A 21,186-nucleotide genomic window follows, 5' to 3' on the forward strand; every position below is an offset into this window, starting at 1 on the left:
AGTGGGAGAACCTTTTCCATTTTGCCAGGTAGGTCGCTCTTGTAGAGGGCTTCCTACTATTAAGGAGGATTTACTGGACTTGGTGAGAGCACCTGTGTTCTGCATCATTCAGCCAGAGAGATACCATGCCGTGAGATGTAGCGAAGACAGGTTCGGGTGGAGTAGGCGACCTTTGTCTTGTGTGACTAGGTCGCGATGGAGGGGGAGGGTGATTGGATCGGCTATGGACAGCTCCAGCAGGGACGTGAACCAATGCTGGCGTGGCCAGGCCGGGGCGATAAGTATGATCGTCGCCCTGTCCCTGCGGGTCTTGAGGAGAACCTTGTGAATGAGTGGGAACGGAGGGAAGGCATATCTCAGGCTCCCTCCCCATGGGATCATGAAAGCATCCGCTAATGATCCCCGGCTGAGGTTCTGGAACGAGCAGAACTGAGGGCATTGGCTGTTGTCCCTGGTGGTGAATAGATCCACCCGGGGAAAGCCCCACCTCCGGAAGATCGAATGCAGGACGTCTCGCCTCAACGTCCATTCGTGCATTCGGTAGGATCGGCTGAGGCGGTCTGCTAAGCCGTTTTGAATCCCCGGAAGATACGTCGCGATGAGGTGTATCGCATGGGCTATACAGAAGTTCCACAATTGGAGTGCCTCGTGACAGAGGGGAGAAGATTGTGACCCGCCCTGCTTGTTTATATAGAACATGGCGGTAGTGTTGTCCGTCAGGACTGCCATGCTGTGACCTTTTAAGGTGGCGTGGAAGGTCTGACAGGCGAGGCGAACCGCTCTTAGCTCCTTCAGATTGATGTGAAGCAGCTTGTCTTCTCTGGACCACAGCCCTTGGGTCCGCAGTTCTCCCAGGTGCGCCCCCCAACCCAGGTCCGATGCATCTGTTACCAACGTCAGAGTGGGCTGTGGGGCAGCGAAGGGGATCCCTTCGCATACCTGTTGGCGATCGAGCCACCATCGTAGCGAGCCGAGCACCTGGTTTGGGATCGTGACTACTTGATCCAATGGGTCTCTGTTGGGGCGATGCGTGTGGGCGAACCACAACTGTAAAGGCTGGAGCCTCAGGCGGGCATGACTGACCACGTGTGTGCAAGCTGCCATATGCCCCAGAAGCTGCATGCAACACCTTGCTGTTGTCGTGGGGAACTTTTGGACCGAGCTTACGGCTCTGTGAATTGACATGAACCGTGCCTCTGGTAGGCTCGCTTGTGCGGTTACCGAGTCCAGGGTTGCACCTATGAAGTCCAGCCTCTGTGTGGGGACTAACGTGGACTTGGGCACATTGACCCGGAGGCCGAGCTTGTCGAACGTCTGCAAGGCCAGCGTCACGTGAGATCGGACCTCGGCCTCCGACCTGCCCGCGAGTAGCCAATCGTCCAGGTACGGAAACACACGCATCCTTCTCTTTCAAAGGAAGGCTGCTACCACGGACATGCATTTCGTGAACACTCGTGTTGCTGTCGCCAGGCCGAAGGGCAGGACCGTAAATTGTAAATGGCGCTGGTCGACAACGAAGCGCAGGAATCGCCTGTGGGCCGGATTGATTGCGATGTGAAAATAGGCATCTTTCATATCGAGGGCAGCATACCAATCCCCCGGATCCAGGGATGGGATAATAGTTCCCAGGGAGACCATACGGAAGCGAGCTTTGATCAGAAACTTGTTTAGATCGCGCAGGTCCAAAATAGGACGGAGGCCTCCTTTTGCCTTGGGGATCAGGAAGTATCTGGAGTAGAATCCTTTTCCCCTCAGGTCTGTTGGGACCTCTTCTACTGCTCCAGCAGCGAGAAGGGTCTGAACCTCCTGCGTGAGAAGTTGCTCGTGAGAAGGGTCCCTGAAGAGGGACGGGGAAGGGGGATGGCAGGGAGGGGGCGAGGAAAACTGGAGGGTATAGCCCGCCTTCACTGTGCGCAGGATCCATTGGTCCGATGTTATGCGCGACCATGCCCGGTAGAAATGGGACAGGCGGTCTTTGAAAAACAGAGGAGGATCCGGTATGGAATATGGTACGCTGTCCTCGGGCGTAGCTTCAAAAGCCTGGTTTATTCCCTGGCTGTGGCTTGCCCTGGCCGTGACTCTGGCCCTGGTTAGGCGTATTGTTACATCTCCGCCTGTTATCCCTGCCTCGACGGCGGTACGGCTCGTGTCGGGGGCGAGGGTGGTATTGCCTTTGCGGCGGCTGAGGTTTAAAGGGCTTACGCTGCGTTACCGGAGTGTGCATACCCAACGACTTAAGGGTACCTCGTGAGTCCTTAAGACTATGTAGCCTGGCGTCCGTCTGGTCGGAAAACAAGCCCGAACCTTCAAACGGGAGGTCCTGCAGCGTGGTCTGCACCTCTGGCGGGAGACCTGAAGCCTGCAACCACGCCGAACGCCTCATTACGACTCCCGACGCAATTGTTCTAGCCGTAGCATCGGCTGAGTCTAGTGCGGCCTGTAATGAGGTCTTGGCCACTGCCATTCCCTCACCCACCAGGGCCGTGAACTCCTGATGCGCGTTAGGTGGGAGGGAGTCCTTAAACTTGGCAACGGATGCCCAAGAGTTAAAATTGTGCCTGTTTAGAATCGCCTGCTGATTGGCGATCCTCAGTTGAAGGCCCCCCGATGAATAGACTTTCCTCCCGAATAAGTCCAATCTCTTAGCTTCCTTGCCCTTGGGGGCAGGAGCTTGCTGGCCATGCCGCTCCTTTTCGTTGACCGCCGAGACCACCAGCGAACAAGGGGACGGATGTAGAAAGAGGAAGTCAAACCCTCTAGATGGGGCGAAGTATTTCCTCTCCATGCCTTTTGCAGTTGGCGTACTGGAGGCCGGTGTTTGCCACACCGTCTTATAGTTGGACTGTACTGTCCGTATAATCGGGAGAGCGACTCTGGAGGGGCCCTCTGGGCTCAGGATATCGACCATGGGGTCGTCCTGCTCTACAGTCTCCTCTGCTTGCAAGCCCAGATTGAGGGCTACCCGGCGAAGCAGGTCTTGGTGTGCCCGATGGTCAATCGGGGGAGGGCCGGACACCAGTGTGCCCGCTACCGCCTCGTCTGGCGAGGAGGAAGAGGTCGGGCCCTTCTGCCCATCCTCATTGTCCTGCAATCTGGCAACAGCCAATTGTTCCTCTGCGGCCTGACCCGCAGCGTGGGATTGGGACGGCACCGTACTCGGTGCCGAGTCCGCTCCTTCCCGCTCCGGTGGTCTAGAGACCGTTGCCTCCCTATACGATGGCGGACGGTGCCGCGGGGAGCGGGATCGGTACCCGGATGGCCCGGATCTCGAGGCCCTCGATGGGGGCCCTTGCTGGTGGTAGGCCCAGGGTGTCCAGAATGGCCATTGGCTCGGTTGGCCCCATTGGGACTGACCGTAGTCCCTGCTGGCCTGTGACCTATGGGCATACCTGCCGTACCGGTCTGAGTCAGTCCCCGAGACCACGGACGGTGACCTGGAAGGCCACGGTGGAGCCGTAGGATGGTGCCGGTCCGGTTTTGGGGAGTAGCGCCTCCGCGACCAGGACCTGGAATAGCGCCTCGCCGACCTGGACCTGGAACGGTACCGGTGATCGCGGGACCGGGAACGGCTACGGCTGGTCGGCCTTGGGTAACGAACCGCCGACGCTTCGCGGTGCTGACTCGTGCTCGGTTGCTGAGTCGGTGCCGACCGCTTGCTGAAGCCCGACTGCTGCGGTGCTTCCTGCGCCGAGGGCAACCGGGAGTCCACCGAGGTGGAGCTCGACCGGGACCGGTTCCTGGAGCGGTGCCGAGACGGCGACCGAGATGGGCGCACCATCGCCGGCTTGCCTCTGCGCGGCAGCATCGGCGGGGCGCCCTCAGCGCGTGCCGGGGCCTCAACGGACAAAGCAATGAGGTCCTTAGCTGCCTCAAACGTGTCCGGAGTGGAGGGCTGTTCCACGAGCTCCTCCAGCCCTTCATCCTCGCTCGACGCGCCCATCCCGGGGCTCGACGGGACTTTCGGCGCCGGAGCCACTACCGGGGTCCGTGTTGGGGCCGTATCGGCCTTAGGGGCACTCGAGGTCTTTACCGGTGCCGCCCTCTTGTGCGGGGAGCGTCCTCGGGTCTTAGGTTGGCCCTTCGCTTTCGCCGGCGAAGACGATCAGCGTCGTGTATTTCCCCGCTGGGTCGGTGCCGCGGGCTTCGGGTGACCCGCCGGCGCCGGTTCCCGCACCGATGCCGGGGCGCTCCGCACGGAGGCAGACGGTGCCGTCGAAGTGGAGGGCTGTAACGCCGTCTCCATGAGCAGCTGCTTAAGGCGAAAGTCCCTCTCTTTTTTAGTTCTGGGCTTAAAGGCCTTGCAGATTTTGCAGCGCTCTTTCTGGTGAGCCTCCCCCAGGCAACGGAGACACGAAGCGTGGGGGTCGCTCAATGGCATAGGCCTGCGGCACGTGGCACAAGCCTTGAAGCCTTGGGCGTGTGGCATACCCCGCCGCCCAGGGCCGGTGCCGGGGCTGAACAAACAACCCTGGCAGGAACTTTAAGTACCCTAATGAGCTGCTAACTACTGGCTCAACACTACTACAGATTAACTGATAACTGCTAGATAACACTAATGACTATTGCTAAGGGACACTCTCAGACGAGAGACAGAGTTGTTCCAACGCCGCCACGGACGGTAAGAAGGAACTGGAGGGGTCGGGTCGGCAGGGATATATATACCCTGGAGCGGGGCGCCGCTCTGGCGGGAAGGAGGGGGCCCCGCCGGCCCGACGGGAGCCGCTAAGGGAAAAAGTTTCCGACGTCCGTGCACGCGGCGCACGTACACCTAATGTGTAATGGACATGAACAATCACTCGAAGAAGAATGTCAATTTGTATTTACCAGGCACTCTAAATACCTGCTATCATATAATCCAAATATCACAATAGCATACACACTAATAGAAAAAGACAAAAAACATAAGAGGGCCAACCTACTGACTTACCCTTAGTTCAACAATGGCCATATGTTGGATTTACTCCCCAAAAATTCAGAATCAGTTGCTCTTCCAGAAGATAAAAAAAACTTGGCCAACTGGTCATGCAGTTTACTTGTCAACTGTTCAGACTGTCATTTCTGCCACAGAGCAAAAAGTGCTTAACAGGCCTTGTGGCTAAAACATAGGACCAAGAGTCAGGATAGATATAAAAATTCTATTCCCATTTCTGCCACAGACTTACTGGGTACCCTTTGACAAGTCACTTAAACTTTCCATGCCTCCATTTCCCCACCTTTAAAACTGGGAAGATATTATTGACATACATATCACTGGTTAGAAAAAAAGACATTTACCTTTTCCATAACTGGTGTTCTTCGAGATGTGTTGCTCATGTCTATTCCACAATAGGTGTGCGTGCTCGCCACATGCACCGGTGCTGTAAGTTTTTCCCCTAACAGTACCCGTAGTGGAGCGCCCCAGTGACCCCTGGAGTGGCGCCTCCATGGCGTGGTATAAGGGGTGCTGTGCGCTCCCCCCAACCTCAGATCCTTCTTGCCAGACAACTCCGACAGAGGGGAAGGAGGGCGGGATGTGGAATAGACATGAGCAACACATCTCGTAGAACACCAGTTACGGAAAAGGTAACTATCTTTTCTTTGAGTGATTGCTCATGTGTATTCCACAATAGGTGATTCCAAGCCACATCTGTTGGAAGTTGGTAGGAGTTTATAAATTCTTGGGATGGAGTACAGCCTTGCCAAACCTGGCATCATTCCTGGTTTGGGAGACAATCGCATAGTGCGAGGTGAATGTGTGAACTGAAGACCACGCGGCAGCCCTACAAATGTCCTGGATGGGGACGTGGGCCAAAAAGGCAGCCGATGAGGCTTGCGCCCGAGTTGAGTGCACCTTCACAATTGGTGGTGGAGGGATTCCCGCCAGGTCATAACAGGTACGGATGCACGAAGTGATTCAGTTGGAGAGCCATTGAGTGGAGATCAGCCGACCTTTCATGCGCTCAGCCAACGCCGTGAACAGTTGCGAGGACTTTCTGAACGGCTTAGTCCACTCCAGATAGAAAGCCAGAGCCTGTCTCACATCCAGCGTGTGGAGACAGCGCTCCTCACTGGACATGTGGGGCTTGGGGCAGAGGACCGGTAGAAAAATGTCCTGATCCATGTGATAGGCGGAGACCACCTTTGGGAGGAATGAAGAGGGTGGGTGGAGCTGGACTTATCCTTATGAAACACTGTATACGGGGGCTCGGAGGTCAGGGCACTGAGCTCCGAGACCCGCCTGGCCATCGTGATTGCAACTCTTAAGACCACCTTCCACAAGAGGAAGCACGTGGCTAGCGGCTCAAACGGGGCCCCCGTGAGATGGGCCAACACCAGGTTTAGGTCCCACTGCAGGACTGGGGGCCTAACATATGGGAAGAGACGCTCCAACCACTTAAGGAATCGGCCAGTCATAGCATGGGAGAATACTGCGTGGCCCTGCACCGGCTGATGGAAGGCCAATATAGACGCCAGGTGCACCTTGACTGATGAGGGTGCCAGGTCCTGGGCTCTAAGGTGGAGGAGGTAGTCCAGAATAAGCTGGATCGGTGCGGCCTCTGGGGAAACGCCCCGCTCGTCCGCCCATTTGGAAAATCGAGACCACTTTGCCAAGTAGGCTGAGCGCATGGAGGGCCACCTGCTTTCTAGGAGGACGCGCTGAACCCCTTCTGAGCATGTCCTTTCTTCCCTACCTAACCATTGAGCAGCCACACCATGAGGTGCGGTGCCACTAGGTTGGGGTGGAGGCAGTGGCCCTGGTCCTGGGAGAGCAGGTCCGGGCGGGACGGCAACGGCTATGGCGACCGCCAGGCCCGTGAGGGTTCCGTACCAATGCTGCCTGGGCCATGCCGGAGCAATCAGAAGGACCTGGGCCTTGGGCGTCTTTATCTTTTCGAGGACCTTGCCAATCAGCGGGAATGGGGGAAAGGCATAGAGAAACTGACCTCACCAGGACAGGAGGAAGGCATCGGAGATAGCGTCCCGTCCCAGCCTCCCTCCCCATGTAGCAGAACCAGGGACAGTGATGGTTCTGTCGAGTCGCGAACAGGTCCACCTGGGGAGTTCCCCACATTCGGAAAAGTCTGTGCACCACCTCTGGGTGGAGAGACCACTCGTGCTGAGAGGAAAAGTCCCTGCTCAAGAGATCTGCCTGCGTGTTCCGGGCGCCCGGCAGATGGAAGGCCTGTAGGCAAATGTTGTGGGCTATACAAAAATACCATAGCATGAGGGCTTCACGGCAGAGGATTGGGCCCCGCCTTGCCTGTTGATGTAGAACATCGAGGCCGTGTTGTCCATGAGGACCCTGACGACCTGGCCCCCAGGTGCAAGCGGAAGGTGATGCACGCCAGCCGTACCGTCCTGAGCTCCTTGACATTTATGTGGCGGGTCAGATCCCGAGCTGACCACAGACCTTGGGTCTGAATGTTCCCCACATGGGCCCCCCCCATCCCAGGTCCGATGCATCAGACACCAGTTCCAGTGACAGGGCCCTGCCCCTGAACAGGACCTCTTGGAGCATGTTTCTCGGGGAGGACCACTACCGTAGGGAGGCGATCACTGGTTTGGGTACTGTGAGAACTTTGTCCATCCTGTCCCTGGCCTGGGAGAACTCCGAGGCCAACCAGAGCTGGAGGAGCCTCATCCTGAGTCTGGCGTGATGGACCACATACGCGCACGCCGACATATGACCCAAGAGCTGGAGGCATGCTCTGGCTGTTGTCACCGGAAACCTTGTGACCGTGTCGATGAGCCCCTTCAGGGTCTCGAACCTGTCCGGTGGGAGGGAGTCCCTGGCCGACGAGGTGTCCAGGACCGCCGCGATAAACTCTATGTGTTGAACCGGGACTAACGTGGACTTGGCATTGTTTACCAACAGGCCCAAAGTGGTGCACATGGACAGGAGTGCCACGTGATCCCGCACTTGCGACTGGGAGCTGCCCTTGACCAACAAGTCGTCCAGATAGGGGAAGCTCTGGACCCCCCGGCGCCTGAGGTAGGCCGCTACCACCAACATACATTTTGTGAATACCCTGGGGGCAGTGGACAGGCCAAACGGGAGGACCGTAAATTGGTAGTGTTCCTGCCCCACCACAAAACAGAGGAAGCATCTGTGCCCCTCGAATATATGAATGTGGAAGTACGCATCCTGCAGATGGAGTGCGGTGTACCAGTCCCCGGGATCCAGAGAGGGGATGATGGAGGCCAGGAAGACCATGCGGAACTTGAGCTTCATCATGTACTGGTTCAGGCCTCGCAGGTCCAAGATGGGACTGAGCCCCCTTTTGGCCTTCGGGATAAGGAAATAGCGGAAGTAGTACCCCTTGCCTTTGAACTCCCTGGGTACCGCTTCCACTGCTCCTAGGCCCAGGAGCCACCCCACCTTCTGCACAAGCAGAGCCTTGTGCGAGGGGTCCCCCAGGAGGGACAGGGGCGGGGGGTGGTTGGGTGGGAAGGAAGTAAACTGGAGGGTGTAACCCCGGGAGATGGTGTTGAGGACCCATCGGTCTGAGGTCAGCCGCGACCACTCCAGGAGGAAAGCACTCAACCGATTGTAGAAGGGAAGTTTTATTGAGGGTGGATCCCTGACGAGAACTGGCAGGGCGCCCCCGGGCATCCCGTCAAAACCGCTTTTTCCCTGCCTGCTTGCTCTTGGAGGACCCAGGTTGGGGGACAGGCCGAGACTGCTTCTATGGGCGCCTCTTATAGTCCTGCGACTTCTTATAAGCGGCCTCGTATTTTGGGTGGGTGGCCTGAGTGGGAGTCTGCTGCAGCTTGAACTTCGGTTTAGCCGGAGCCGGAACGTAGAGACCCAGAGTCTGGAGAATCATGTGGGAGTCTTTCAGGGGATGCAGCTTTGTATCCATTTGTTCTACAAACAGAGCTTTGCCGTCATATGGGAGGTCCCGCAGGGAGGTCTGCGCCTCACTGGACAGACCAGAGAGCAGGAGCCACGAAGCCCTTCTCATGGACACCACGGAGGCCATGGATCGCGCAGCTGTGTCCGCTTCATCCGAAGCTGCCTGCAGGATTGCCATGGCAGCTGCTGCACCCTCCTCCACCAGCACTTTGAACTCCTTCCTGTTGTGCTCCTGGAGGGAGTCCTCAAACTTGGGCAGAGAGCCCCACAGATTGAACTCATACCAGCCCAGGAGAGCCTGGCGGTTCGCCACCCATAACTGGAAGCTCGAGGACGAATAAAGTTTCCTTCCAAAAGAGTCCAGCCTCCGTGAATTTTTATTTTTTGGTGTAGCGGCTGGCTAGCCCTGCTGCTCCCTGTGGTTGACCAACTTGACCAACAGGGAGATAGGAGCAGGGTGGGTGTATAAGTACTTGTGTCCCTTGGCAGGTACAAAATACTTGCATTCTGCTCTCTTAGAGATGCAGGCCAATGAGGCTGGTGTTTGCCACAGGGCATTTGAAATTTTTGCCACCCCTTCATGGAGAGGCAAGGCCACCCTGCCCGGTGCCGCGGAGGACAGCACATTAAACAGGGAGTCCGAGGGCTCCTCCATCTCCTCTGCTTGGAGGTGGAGGCTTGATCCCACCCTTTCTAAGAGTTCTTGGAGGGCCCTAAAGTCTTCCTGTGGGACAGAGGGAGGCGGGGCCGTAATCGCCTCATCTGAGGAGGGCAAGGAGGCCAGCGCGGTACTTTGAGTGTCCACCACCTGGTCGGTCTCTGGGCATGGTGCCGAGGATGTACATCCCACCGACTCCTTCCTTGGAAGTCTGGAGAGGGAGGCTGATGGTCCTTCTGAGGCTCCGGCCACCGAGCGAGCCCCCACTGGGGGCTGGGTCAGGGGCCACGGTGCCCACTGGTACCATTGGGCCGGCCACGGGGCCCGGTGCCACTGCACCTGCTGTGGCACCAGCGGAGCTGGTTGTTTGGCCTGGCTGGCTTGGCCCATCGATGAACGACTACGAAGGGAGGCCAGGCTGACATACGACCTGCCACTGTCCCCGGAGGAGTGGCGGTGCCTGGAGCAATGCTGACCACAGGACCGCGATCCCGACGTGGTGGACAGGTACTGTCGGTAACAGCTGTTCCATGATCAGCTCCTACAGGCGGACACGCAACAGCAGGACACCGGTGATCGTCGTCCGGGGCTGCGGAGGCCGTGCTGTGGTGGGGTCCTGGAGTGGGACGCTGAAAGGGAACAACGTCGATGTCCATGCTGTAACTGGCTGCCCTCCAAGACGAGGACCTTTGGTGTCGTCTGCCTCGGTCCCGTCGGTGCTCGCTCCTCGAGGCGGAGCGGTGCTGAGAGTCTCAGTTGGACGGAACCCAACCAGACAGACAGTCTGGTGGGCATTGAGGGCAATCCATGTGGGCTTTGCCCTGAATGGTCGCTGGGTGGTGAACAGCATCGGGAACGTTCCCTTGACCGAGACCGGTACCGAGCCGGGAGTGACTGCAGAGATCCCAGCGGTGGCTTGCATCTGGAGCGTAGGGCTGACATCAACGGTGTTCCTGGTACCAGCATGGACAGAACATCCCGGGTAGCCTGCAGGGCCTCCGGTGTGGAGGGCATCTGGAGATCCGGGGAGGCCTGTTTTGAATGGGCTGGGCTGCTCCACTCGACCTGAGTTGGAGGCCTAGAGGCCAGTAGAGATCGAGAACTGCCCGACATGGGTCTAGCTTCTATCCCGAGTTTACTCTGGTGCCACAGCGAAGAAGGCCTCTTTCTAGCCTTCTTGGTGTGCCCTGTGGACGGGGGGCGGTGCCGACTGGTCGATGGCGCCGAAGGGTTGCTGCACACCGACACCGTGGTGCCCGGTGCCACCTCGGAGTGGCGCACCAGAGCTGGGGTCAGCGCCAACTCCATCAGAATAGCCTGGACCCTAATGTCCCTTTCTATCTCTCTCCGAGGCTTAAATGACTTGCAAATCTTGCAGCGATCTCTGAGATGGGTTTTCCCCCAAACAGTGCAGACAGAGTGCGGACCAGCAGTGGCACAGATCGCCTATAAGTATTGCATGACTTAAAACCTGGGACGCGGGGCATGCCCCGGCCCGGGCACTCTAACTAAACTAAACTAACTAACTACAGGTACCATACACTGAACGAACAAGCAGTTTTGGGGATGAGCTACAGCAAAGCTGGAAGGTGCAGTTCCAAGGCACCTTTACTGGCGGCAAGAAGGAACTGAGGGTGGTGGGAGCACGCAGAGCCCCTTATACCGCATCATGGAGGCGCCTCTCCAGGGGTCGCTGGGGCTCTCCCCTCCGGATACTGCTAGGGGAAAAATTTCCGGCACTGGTGCACGTGGCAAGCATGCACACCTATTGTGGAATACACATGAGCAATCACTCAAAGAAGAACTGAGGATTACTTAATTAGTGTCTGAAAATTGATCTGAGAATGCTGGATTGAACAGCAAAATATTACTGAGAGATTAATAACATTAATAGTTGATGTAGCATGGTCCGGCCACTTACACAGACTGTGCCTTTTCTGTCTGTCTAGGTATTTATAATGTCATCCATCACCATGGTATCTCAGCACTTACAGCATTCAAAAGATACATAAGCCTATTTTAAATGAGTAATGGTATTTGCAGGGAAGGCTATGTTGATGTTGGGCTACTGGATATACTTGTCCTAAAAGTCTTACTTGAAAATTAAAAGTTATCTTCAAAAGCATTGTACTAAATCTGTCCATGATATCTTAAGGTGCAGGAATGCTGAAATAAAAAAAATAAAGGGGTCCTGAAAGATTTTAAAGCTCAAAACTCAAAGCACCTTGCTCTTCAGTCAGAGATCTCTGTGAGAACAATAGATTGCAACACTGTAAATCAGTAATATGAAAATACATCCATCAACAACATTTAGAGTTTGTCACTAGTTTTATGGCCTGTTTTTAAAAAATGCCTGCTAAGGCATGTTTGACACACCTTCTCCTGTTGGCAAACACCAATAATCCTCTACAGTAAGGATACTGTAAATTTGTATGGATCTATGAAGAGTAAGGACTTGTTTTAATTGCGCAAATACATTCAGTCCTTTCCATTACTACCGGAAAATAAGCGTCACCACAAACCCATATACAAATTAGGTAGTGAAATGAACCTGGACTGAAATCACTGGTACATGTAGTTACACGCTTACGTATTACAGACATTAAAAGTACAAAATATGCTTAACCGCTCACACCCTTTGAACTGTGTAGGAACTAGGATATTTGAGCCAAGATACACATGCAAGAGTATACAGAAGAAAAATCAAAACAGATTTGCCCCAGTGCCCGGCACTTCTCTTTAAACAAAACAAATTCTTACCCTGGAATCCAGCCAGTGGCTTCTGTTATGTGCGTCTGAGTGACCATTGCTGGTGCTGGGGTGTATGGACTCCCAATCAGAACACTCCCTGAATTGGTCAGTCTTTGTGGTGTGCTTATGATCTATGAAAATTAGAAACAAAATTATGTTCTATAAAACAATTTAAAAGTAAATGGACATAAATCAACACTAATCATGGTCTTAAGCAAAAGTAAAACAAATTTAGCATTACGTAAACTGCAGTCACATGCACTTAACACTGAAGAGGCATCACTTAAAAATATGGCCTCAAACTATCTTGCAACATATTATATTCCAGGCCTTAATGTGAGACCCAATTCCATTGTCTTTTGGCAATTTCTTTCAATCTAATGACATTATTGAGAGATTTTCTTAAGTAAAGAGTATGAAACTGAACTTTTTCCTCACAAACGCATGCTTGCAATGCATGTGTCACAAGTGAAAGGCTATATACCATATATATCTCACAGCTGTCTCTTGATTTTGGGGATCAGTGGAACTGGTGGAAAGGGGAGCTGGATACCACTGCAGAAGGCAGGCATCGGCCAAGGAGAACTAGGCTCTTGCCCTTCTGGAACGCTTAATGTCCTTGGTGGCAAACAGTTTTATCATGAGAACCCCCTTTTATGATTAATCTCCAAAATCAAGAAAATTCTGCAGGACTGTAGATGAATTATATAATCATATACATAAAATTATGAAAGCTGTACCTTCAAATTCTGTTAAAAATGTTGTCTACATTAAAAGAGACCTGTTGCAGCTGAATCAGTTCTGAACACAGTTTAACTCCAAGTGTAGACAAGGACAAACCAAGTAGCCTGAAATAGTAACTTAATTTCATATTAATCAATCAATAAGTTTACCTGTACTTTTCCTGGGCCCTGTAGTGACCCATGTGAGTCAAAACTGCATACCTTAGTTTTAGATGGGACTAACAATTTCAGTCATTCTGCTAATTTGGTTGGCCTTATTCAGGCAATAAAAAAAGGCCTACACAAACAATTGTTAGGTTAGTTGGCCTATATATTCATGAGGCTTGAAAGTTTTAATGGGTCCACCATAATAGGGATAGATATATCCTTCTTGGAACAATCAGAAGCCTATGTGTACTGATGACGCTGGGGCTGAATTTCAATATTGCAAATGCCTCATTTGTAGATGAGCATAGGGAGTTACATTCATCGCTGAAGCCATGAGACCCATTAACCACACAAAAAAAAGAAATAATTTGTTCTGGAAATTGATGTAGAAGGTTTATGGCTGATTTTTTCTTTAAGCATCTGTCTCCACCGTTAAGTCCAACATGGCGCCTGTAAAAGGATCCATTGAGTGGGTATTAGTAATGATTTTTCCCACTTTATTCTGAGCCTTAAGTTGTTGAAAAGCATACAGATCTGGGAGATCACTATAGAGAGGGCTTTCTTTGATGGAACTTTGATAAACCAATCATCTAAATAAGAGGAGATGAAAATACCCTGTCTCTGGTAGGTGGGCAACAACCACCACCGACAGGCATTTAAAAAAAAAAAAACACTTAGGGCCATAGATAGGCCAAAGGGGCGGAACCTGTATTGAAAATTATCTTTTCCTATGACGAAATGGAGATATTTGCAGTGAGACAGTCTTATGGATATGTGAAAATAAACATTCTTTAAATCAACAGCTGCAAACCAGTCCTGTTGGGTAAGAGAAGGAATTACAGATTCTAGAGACAGCAAGTGGAAGTGGAACCTCTTTATGGAAAAATTCAGTTTCCTCTGATCCAATATTGGATGGAATCCCCATCATTTTTTTTGTCTTTGTTTTTTGTTTACATTAGAAAGTACTTTGAATAGAATTATTCTGGTCATCCATAATACTATTAATAAACAATGATAACTGATTCCATAGGTGATGGCAGTATCATGCCATAACTTCCTGATATTTCATGATTCTCATTCCAAAGGTGGCAGATGAAAAATATTTTCTTCCTAATGCATCCATCCTCTTTCCCTCCCTATCAGAAGAAGTTTAATGCACTATACCTCCCTCAGAGCATTTACCTGTGGTCTCCAGCACCAGAGAAATCACAGGAGGATGCATATGGATCACAGGAAAACTTTACTAGCTCCCCCCAAGAGGGTTATCAGCTTCCCCAGCCATTGGTTCAGCTGATTTAGCAGGTTGAGACAGTCCATCCAAAAAGGTTAACTGTCCTCAGATGACTGCTACCACAGAGACACAGTTTGTAAAATTTCTGGATGCTATGGAAAGGCCAAATGGGAGCACCATGTATGGATAGTGGCGACAAGCCACTATGAATCAAAGATACTTGTGATGATTTTGATGAATGAGATATGAAAATATGCATTCTTTAGATCGACGGTTGCAAACCAATCCATAACTGACAGCAAAGGGGTTATGGTGCCCAGAGATAAGATGCAGAACCAAAACTTTCAAATGTATTTATTTAAATCCCTTAAATCCAGTATTGGCCAAACCCCACCCCCAATAAGGCCTTAGGTCCCATGATTGCCAGTTACCCCAGTAAGCTGGATTTGGTGCTTGCAGGAGGCAGGCCATATAGTAGTACAAAGCAAGCCACAGGTTTCTGAGTTCTTCCTCCATCTTCTTCCTGCTACAGTTACCGCTGTACATCCGAAATAGAATGTAACCGTGGATCCAAAGGGAAGAATGGAGAGCCAGCTCTTTATGGAGACCCTGTAGGTATCCAATGCAGAGGAAGCAAAGGGTGGTCCAGGGGAAAACCCCAAATGTCTTGTGGCCTATTCTTCTTAGCAGGGAACAAGGAAGACGAACTCGGAACTGGGTAAATATGTCTCCTTTTGGAAACCCTCATCTTCCCATCCAGAAATGATGAAGCAATCAGAGCTGGAAGGTGAACCTTGTCTGTCACAGTGACAGAGCTCTTTAGAACTGACCCCGGAACTGAAAGAAGATCCAAGAATCACAATACAACATTAGACACAGGTCTGTATCCCTTGTAACTGAAGAGGGAATGGACCTCTGCTTTGGAACTGTAGCAGTTTTGTCAGAATCAGATGGATCTGACAGGTCTGATGCATGGAAAATGGCACTACTAATATTGGCATTTCGGCTCTAAGCCTCCTTTTCTTCTATGCTATGACAGAAGGAACTGAAGGCATTGACAGCCCAGATTCTGACCCACTGAGCAATTATATCTTCCTGGCACCGGAAATGGAAGTCAGAATTGGTAATGGTCCTGCAGCTGCAGGGATTCCATGTGGGTTGAATAGGTGAGAGGAACAACGTACGGCATCAGTGCTGAACTATCTCTCAACCTCTCTTCCAGAAATGAAGCAGTCAGATCTGACCACATGGGCCTCCATTTAAACATCTGGGTATTGACTGAGTGAGTCGCAGGAACCAAGTCCAACATCAACAGGCGTAGTGGCTTCTTGGAACCCTTCAGTTGTTTGGAGCCATTGGCAACCACAGCGGCAGAGAGACTGGTCTCTTACACCTAGCATCTGAGTCCTGACCAGGTCTAGATGGGTCTAGCTATGAGGGCTTCTTTTAGGAGGTGAATCTCCCTATCCTGGGTGTGAAAGTTTGGCAAATAGAACACCCAGAAGGTGAGCATCTTTCTCCCAGGCACTTGAGGCACCACATAGGGTTGTCAGATGCAAGGAGGACAGCCAGGTAGGAAGCGCACTTCTTGAATCCAGCTTCCTCTGTTTTCTCAGTTCCTCCATAACCCGAAGCCAGGAGAAATCTGAATTCATGAACTAACTATACTGAAAATGAGCTAACACTATTTCTAAGTAGAAAAGAGACTACAAAGAAACCAGAGCAGTTCACATCTGCCCAGGCACGCAGATGGAAGAAACTGGGGTAGTGAGGGAGTTCCACCCCCTTTATAGCCTCGCCCTCAGTGTGTCATGATGCTCAACAGTGGGAGGACATAGTAATGCTTTGGCTGTCGCTGCTAAAAGAGGTTTTTACTGTAAGGCAGTACAAGGTGGCACAGCACCCATAATGGGGAATATGCAGAAACACTTGAAGAGGAACCATTCTTTAGTTTATTTGTAAAACACACCTAGATTTTTTACTTCTTAACACTGCTTAAAACAATTCAAATTCAGTCATGAATTTCAGAGGAAGTGTGACTTATAATAGTGGGCAGATAAAACTTCAAGATGTAAAAGAAGACAGGTAGTGAAGATATTTTAGAATAGTGTAGTTGAGGAGATTGTGAATAAATTGAAATGTTAACTTATTGTAGAACTGATGCCAAATCAGTTCTACAAGTTGTTTGCTTGCAATGGAGCCAGATTGTTATAGTAATTATTTTCAGAAGTGCACTCAAACATTCTCTGGGTTTGAGTCCTTCACTACTTGCTTCTTCTTTTAGTTGTAATAAACATTAGTTAGCATAAAATTACCATACTCTGCTCAGGCTTGCAAGCCACTAAAACGTCAAGGTGTTGGTTGGCATGAAATACTGCCATAGTTCACCGGCTAACACACAACTGGATTTCATCATTGTGTATCATTTTATAACAAAGGAAGATAACAGTGTAAGATTGACTCTACTCCAACATTTCATTTTATTCCAGCAAGACTCCTGGGATAAACTTTCTATGAAAAAGCTCTTTCAAGATCCATATTTTGTTTGGTTGTTGGGCTTTGTGACATCTAAGGAATGACATTTTAGTTATGTTTTGAACACCACATGTATTAAGCTTTAGGATGTATTGTATTCCCTCTTCTACTGTTTAATGTATTAAAACCTGAATATATACCCATCAGCTACCTATTCTGTTCATGTGGCATAGGGTATTTATTCTACTGGGTTACAACATAATATTTAGAGTATACTCTTTCCATTTTCCTCCCCTTACCTGACTGAGTGTCATTTTAAAATTTCTTAAGAAACACTGCCAATGCTTCCCACAGCCATGTTTGGTTTCTCTTAAAAATACAATTCACATTTCTGTTCCTAATGCTGGTAGTGGCCAGTTTGAAAAGAGACGCTTTTGGAAATGGGAGAAACAGCACAAGCCAAGGTATTTGGAGAGTTTGATATTATCAGAGCCTGATTGACTTAACTGTGTTGGGAACAAGAGATCCCCCAAGATGGTTGTATCTATAGAACGTAGATTGACACTAAAATATGGTATACCCATTATCAGTTTACTTCAATACTGACCTAAGAATCAGAAAACCTTAATGGTAGAAATTAAGCAGTGCTTAGTTAGTTGATTTAGTTGAGTTTTTTTAAACCAATATTGAAACTGGATGAAAAACAATGCAACATATTCAGAGTTTATAAGTTAAACATTTTGATTACATATTAAAGTTTTGTCCAATTGTTAAACCAGCACTGAAGATTTTAACCCCCACTTCTTATACTGGTCTCCTGCTGTGCTACAAATTATACAACTTTTCAGCATGTTGGCCCCACCCAGCATATGACTCACACATGCCAATTATAATTTAAAATATTATTTTCACATGCTTTTCAGTTTGCTCATGTTGAGTTGCACTTCATCCCCGCTAAGCTTTCACAGTGCTAGGTCAAGCTGAAGAGATTGAGTTTTCCTTAAGTCATAATACTAACACGCCATAAGAGACTAGTATAACTATAATGTCATCATAGCATTACTATGACAACTAGTAGATTATATTTAGAATGTGCAAACCACTTGAATGTTACAAAAGATGGTCATTATGGCCTTTACTTCTTGTACTCTATTGCCCTCTAGAGTAAACAGACAATAAAGCAAGTCACAGAATGCATTCTTTTAAAAGGTCCAATCTAAAAAAACATACATAGCAGGGCCCCAAACTGGTTAACACTGTTTGGCCTTGCCATTACAGATGGGATCTAGTCCGGTTTTTAAGACTGACAATGAATTGTTCTACTCCCTTCAGTGTCAAAGCTGCAAACTGTCATAATCAGGGACACTAGAGAGACAACGTGGGTGAGGTAATATCCTGAGTTAGTTTCCAAGATCTGAAGAGCTCTTCGTAAGCTTGAAAGCTTGTCTCTCTCACCAACAGAAGTTGGTCCAATAAAAGATATTACTTCACCTACCTTTTCTGTCCAATATCCTGGGACCAACACAGCACAAAAAAATCCCTGATAGTTATTTTAGTATCTAAATTTTTTTTACAGTATGTAGAATCCAAGTTTTCCTTAAAAAAAAAAAACACTCTGAATTGTAGCATTTTTTGTTGCAAAGTAATAATCTTGCTGTCCTGTTAACCAGACTGCCAAAATATAACAGCAAAGCTATTAACTCTATATGGGCTTGTCTTTAGCAATACTGGTATAGTTATATAATTGCCAGCATAAGCTAAACTGCAAAAAGGCACTCTTATAAGAGTGGCTACATAGGCAGTTATATCCGTATAACTATAGTAATAGTGCTATAGTAATAGTGCTATAGTTATGCTGGTAAATTTCCCTGCATAGATACTCTATCACCTAATATGCCTTATACTTCATTCCCAGTCTCTCCTATTCCAGCACGATATGCCTTAAAGGGGTGTAGACTTTAAAGCCTGCCAATAGCAAGGACCATTTACAAGCTATTGTAATTAAGCATGGGCAATCAGAAGGCACTTGTACACTGGATCAGGAAAGGCTTGTTCACACTTGGGAAAAAAGGTGTGTTCTTACCATGTTTTAGCTAACCCATTGTAATGACCACAAGGTAAAGTCTTAGTATAGACTAGGTCATGGGTAGGCAACCTATGGCATGCGTGCCAAAGGCGGCACGCGAGCTGATTTTCAGTGGCACTCACACTGCCCAGGTCCTGGCCACCGGTCCAGGGGGCTCTGCATTTGAATTTAATGTTAAATGAAGCTTCTTAAACATTTAAAAAACCCTATTTACTTTACATACAACAATAGTTTAGTTATATATTACAGACTTATAGAAAGAGACCTTCTAAAAACGTTCAAATGTATTACTGGCACGTGAAACCTTAAATTAGAGTGAATAAATGAAGACTCAGCACACCACTTCTGAAAGGTTGCCGACCCCTGGACTAGGTGGTCTGTAGTATTCACATGTTTTAGCAGGTCAAGCTAAGCCCCTAGTGTTTACATCAACCAGCTAAAATTGGTTAAAACTACAACTCTCTTACCTTCACTATGATTTTAACATGGGTTAAAGAGACTCCTTTTTCCTAGTGAAGACCTAGATTATGGCTGTTCAGTGTGGATGAGTCCCATACGTTCAGGTGAATTACAATAGAAACCGGTAAAATAATTAGGAATACGGAGGCACCTTAAAGACTCCATGCATCTGAAGAAGTGGGCTTTTTACCCACAAAAGCTTATGCCTGAATAAATCTGTTAGTCTCCTCATTGTTTTTGTGAATACAGACTAACACGGCTACCCCTCTGACACTCGGTAAAATAATTTACACTTACCTAATACATTACTGACTAAAACGGTAGCCATTTGTTTGACTACACTCATGGTTCAGTATTAAAAATGTTCAAGAGACCCAATTTAGCCACATTTATTGTCTAAAGACAAAACAGAACAATACGAAAAAGAGACATATGTACCCTCCTTCTGGGAAGCATTCTTATCTTGCAGAATGTTCCCCTTAAATAGGAGGTATACTTCAAAGATACACATTTCAACTAGTTGCATTTATAGTATGATTTTATAAGCCACACAACTCATCAATTAAAGTTTAAGGCTGTACCTACACTAATGAGCTTGCAGTGGCACAGCTGTACTGATTCAGCTGTAAGATCGCTTGTGTTGCTGCTCTATGTTGGAAGGAGAGAGCTCTCCCGTTGACATAATTAAACCATCTTCACGAGCGGCAGTAGCTATGTCAGCATGTGAATCTCTCCCGCTGACCACACCGGCGCATCTATCAGTGTAACTTATGTCACTCAGGGGTGGGTTTTTTTCACATCCCTGAGTGACATAAGTTATTCTGACAAAAGTGGTAGTGTAGACATGGCCTAAGTTTAACCCTCTGGTTTGCGCCACCTTTGACCTTGGTGGGTCCCTTTACTTTCCCATATCTCTTTTTGAATACTAAATTCCAAGTGTTGAGGAGTCACGAAAGTTCTCTCTAACAGTACTTGGTACACAATATTCATGTATCTTTGTTTTGATAAGTTTCCTATTTTTTAATGCCAAAGCTGACTTCAGCTTTGCAATGTTGTGGGATCCTTGCTGTGGGTGAACAGAATCATGGGAAGAGTGTAATACATTCAGATAACATAACTTCTCAACGTGTACACATATATATATATAAAATATTAAAATCATGCATATTATACCTATTAACTTGGTTATACTATGCCTTACATATGTATATTGGCTAACAATCTCTTTAAGACCCAGTACAAACTAACTAATCCTCATCCAATTACTTCCAAGGGATGGTGTAATTATTATCTTCATTTTACAAATGGGGAACTGAGAGTGAGTTATTTAAATACCATCTTTAAGTATTTTACTGCTGATCAAAAACCACACAAAAGAAGCGGGGTGAGGATATTATAAAGATCTGCACACTAATATGAATAAAATAAAATGTCAGTGCCATGGGTTGTGGATGGAACTTTGGAACTTCAATGAACCATCTTTTATCCTGAATTTAAATATTGTGATCAAATCTGTGACTAAGTGGCCAAAAATTACTAAACATCTAGCTGCAATAGTACTTTAAAATATTTGAAGCCACTGATTTAATACTTTAGCTCCTTTGACAGTGTTTTTTTTTCTGAATGAACTCTTTGCTCCCCTGGTTCTTTAAAAAAAGACTTTCTTGTCTAGGCTGGAGAAGAATGGGATATGTTTACCTACCACTTCCTCTGCCATTTTATGTCCCACCTTCTGTTCACCTGCAGCAACTGCACTGTGGTACCTAACCTCTGACCTGAAGGATAAGCATGTTGGTCCTT

At 48.9% G+C, this 21,186-nt stretch overlaps 1 protein-coding gene across 7 annotated transcripts in view; it reads right to left on the reverse strand.

Annotated features, from left to right (window-relative positions):
• TFDP2 (transcription factor Dp-2) overlaps positions 1 to 21,186 on the reverse strand; it is a 179,029-nt gene that overhangs the window by 45,771 nt on the left and 112,072 nt on the right. For all 7 annotated transcript variants that reach the window (XM_034781710.1, XM_034781709.1, XM_034781706.1 and 4 more), the window contains one exon: positions 12,255 to 12,376. In XM_034781710.1, the coding sequence (XP_034637601.1) occupies positions 12,255 to 12,376 (122 nt within the window). The remainder of the gene's footprint in view (positions 1 to 12,254; positions 12,377 to 21,186) is intronic.

The sequence above is a fragment of the Trachemys scripta genome, chromosome 9 (assembly GCF_013100865.1).
Source record: "Trachemys scripta elegans isolate TJP31775 chromosome 9, CAS_Tse_1.0, whole genome shotgun sequence".
In the NCBI taxonomy this organism is placed as follows: Eukaryota; Metazoa; Chordata; order Testudines; family Emydidae; genus Trachemys; species Trachemys scripta.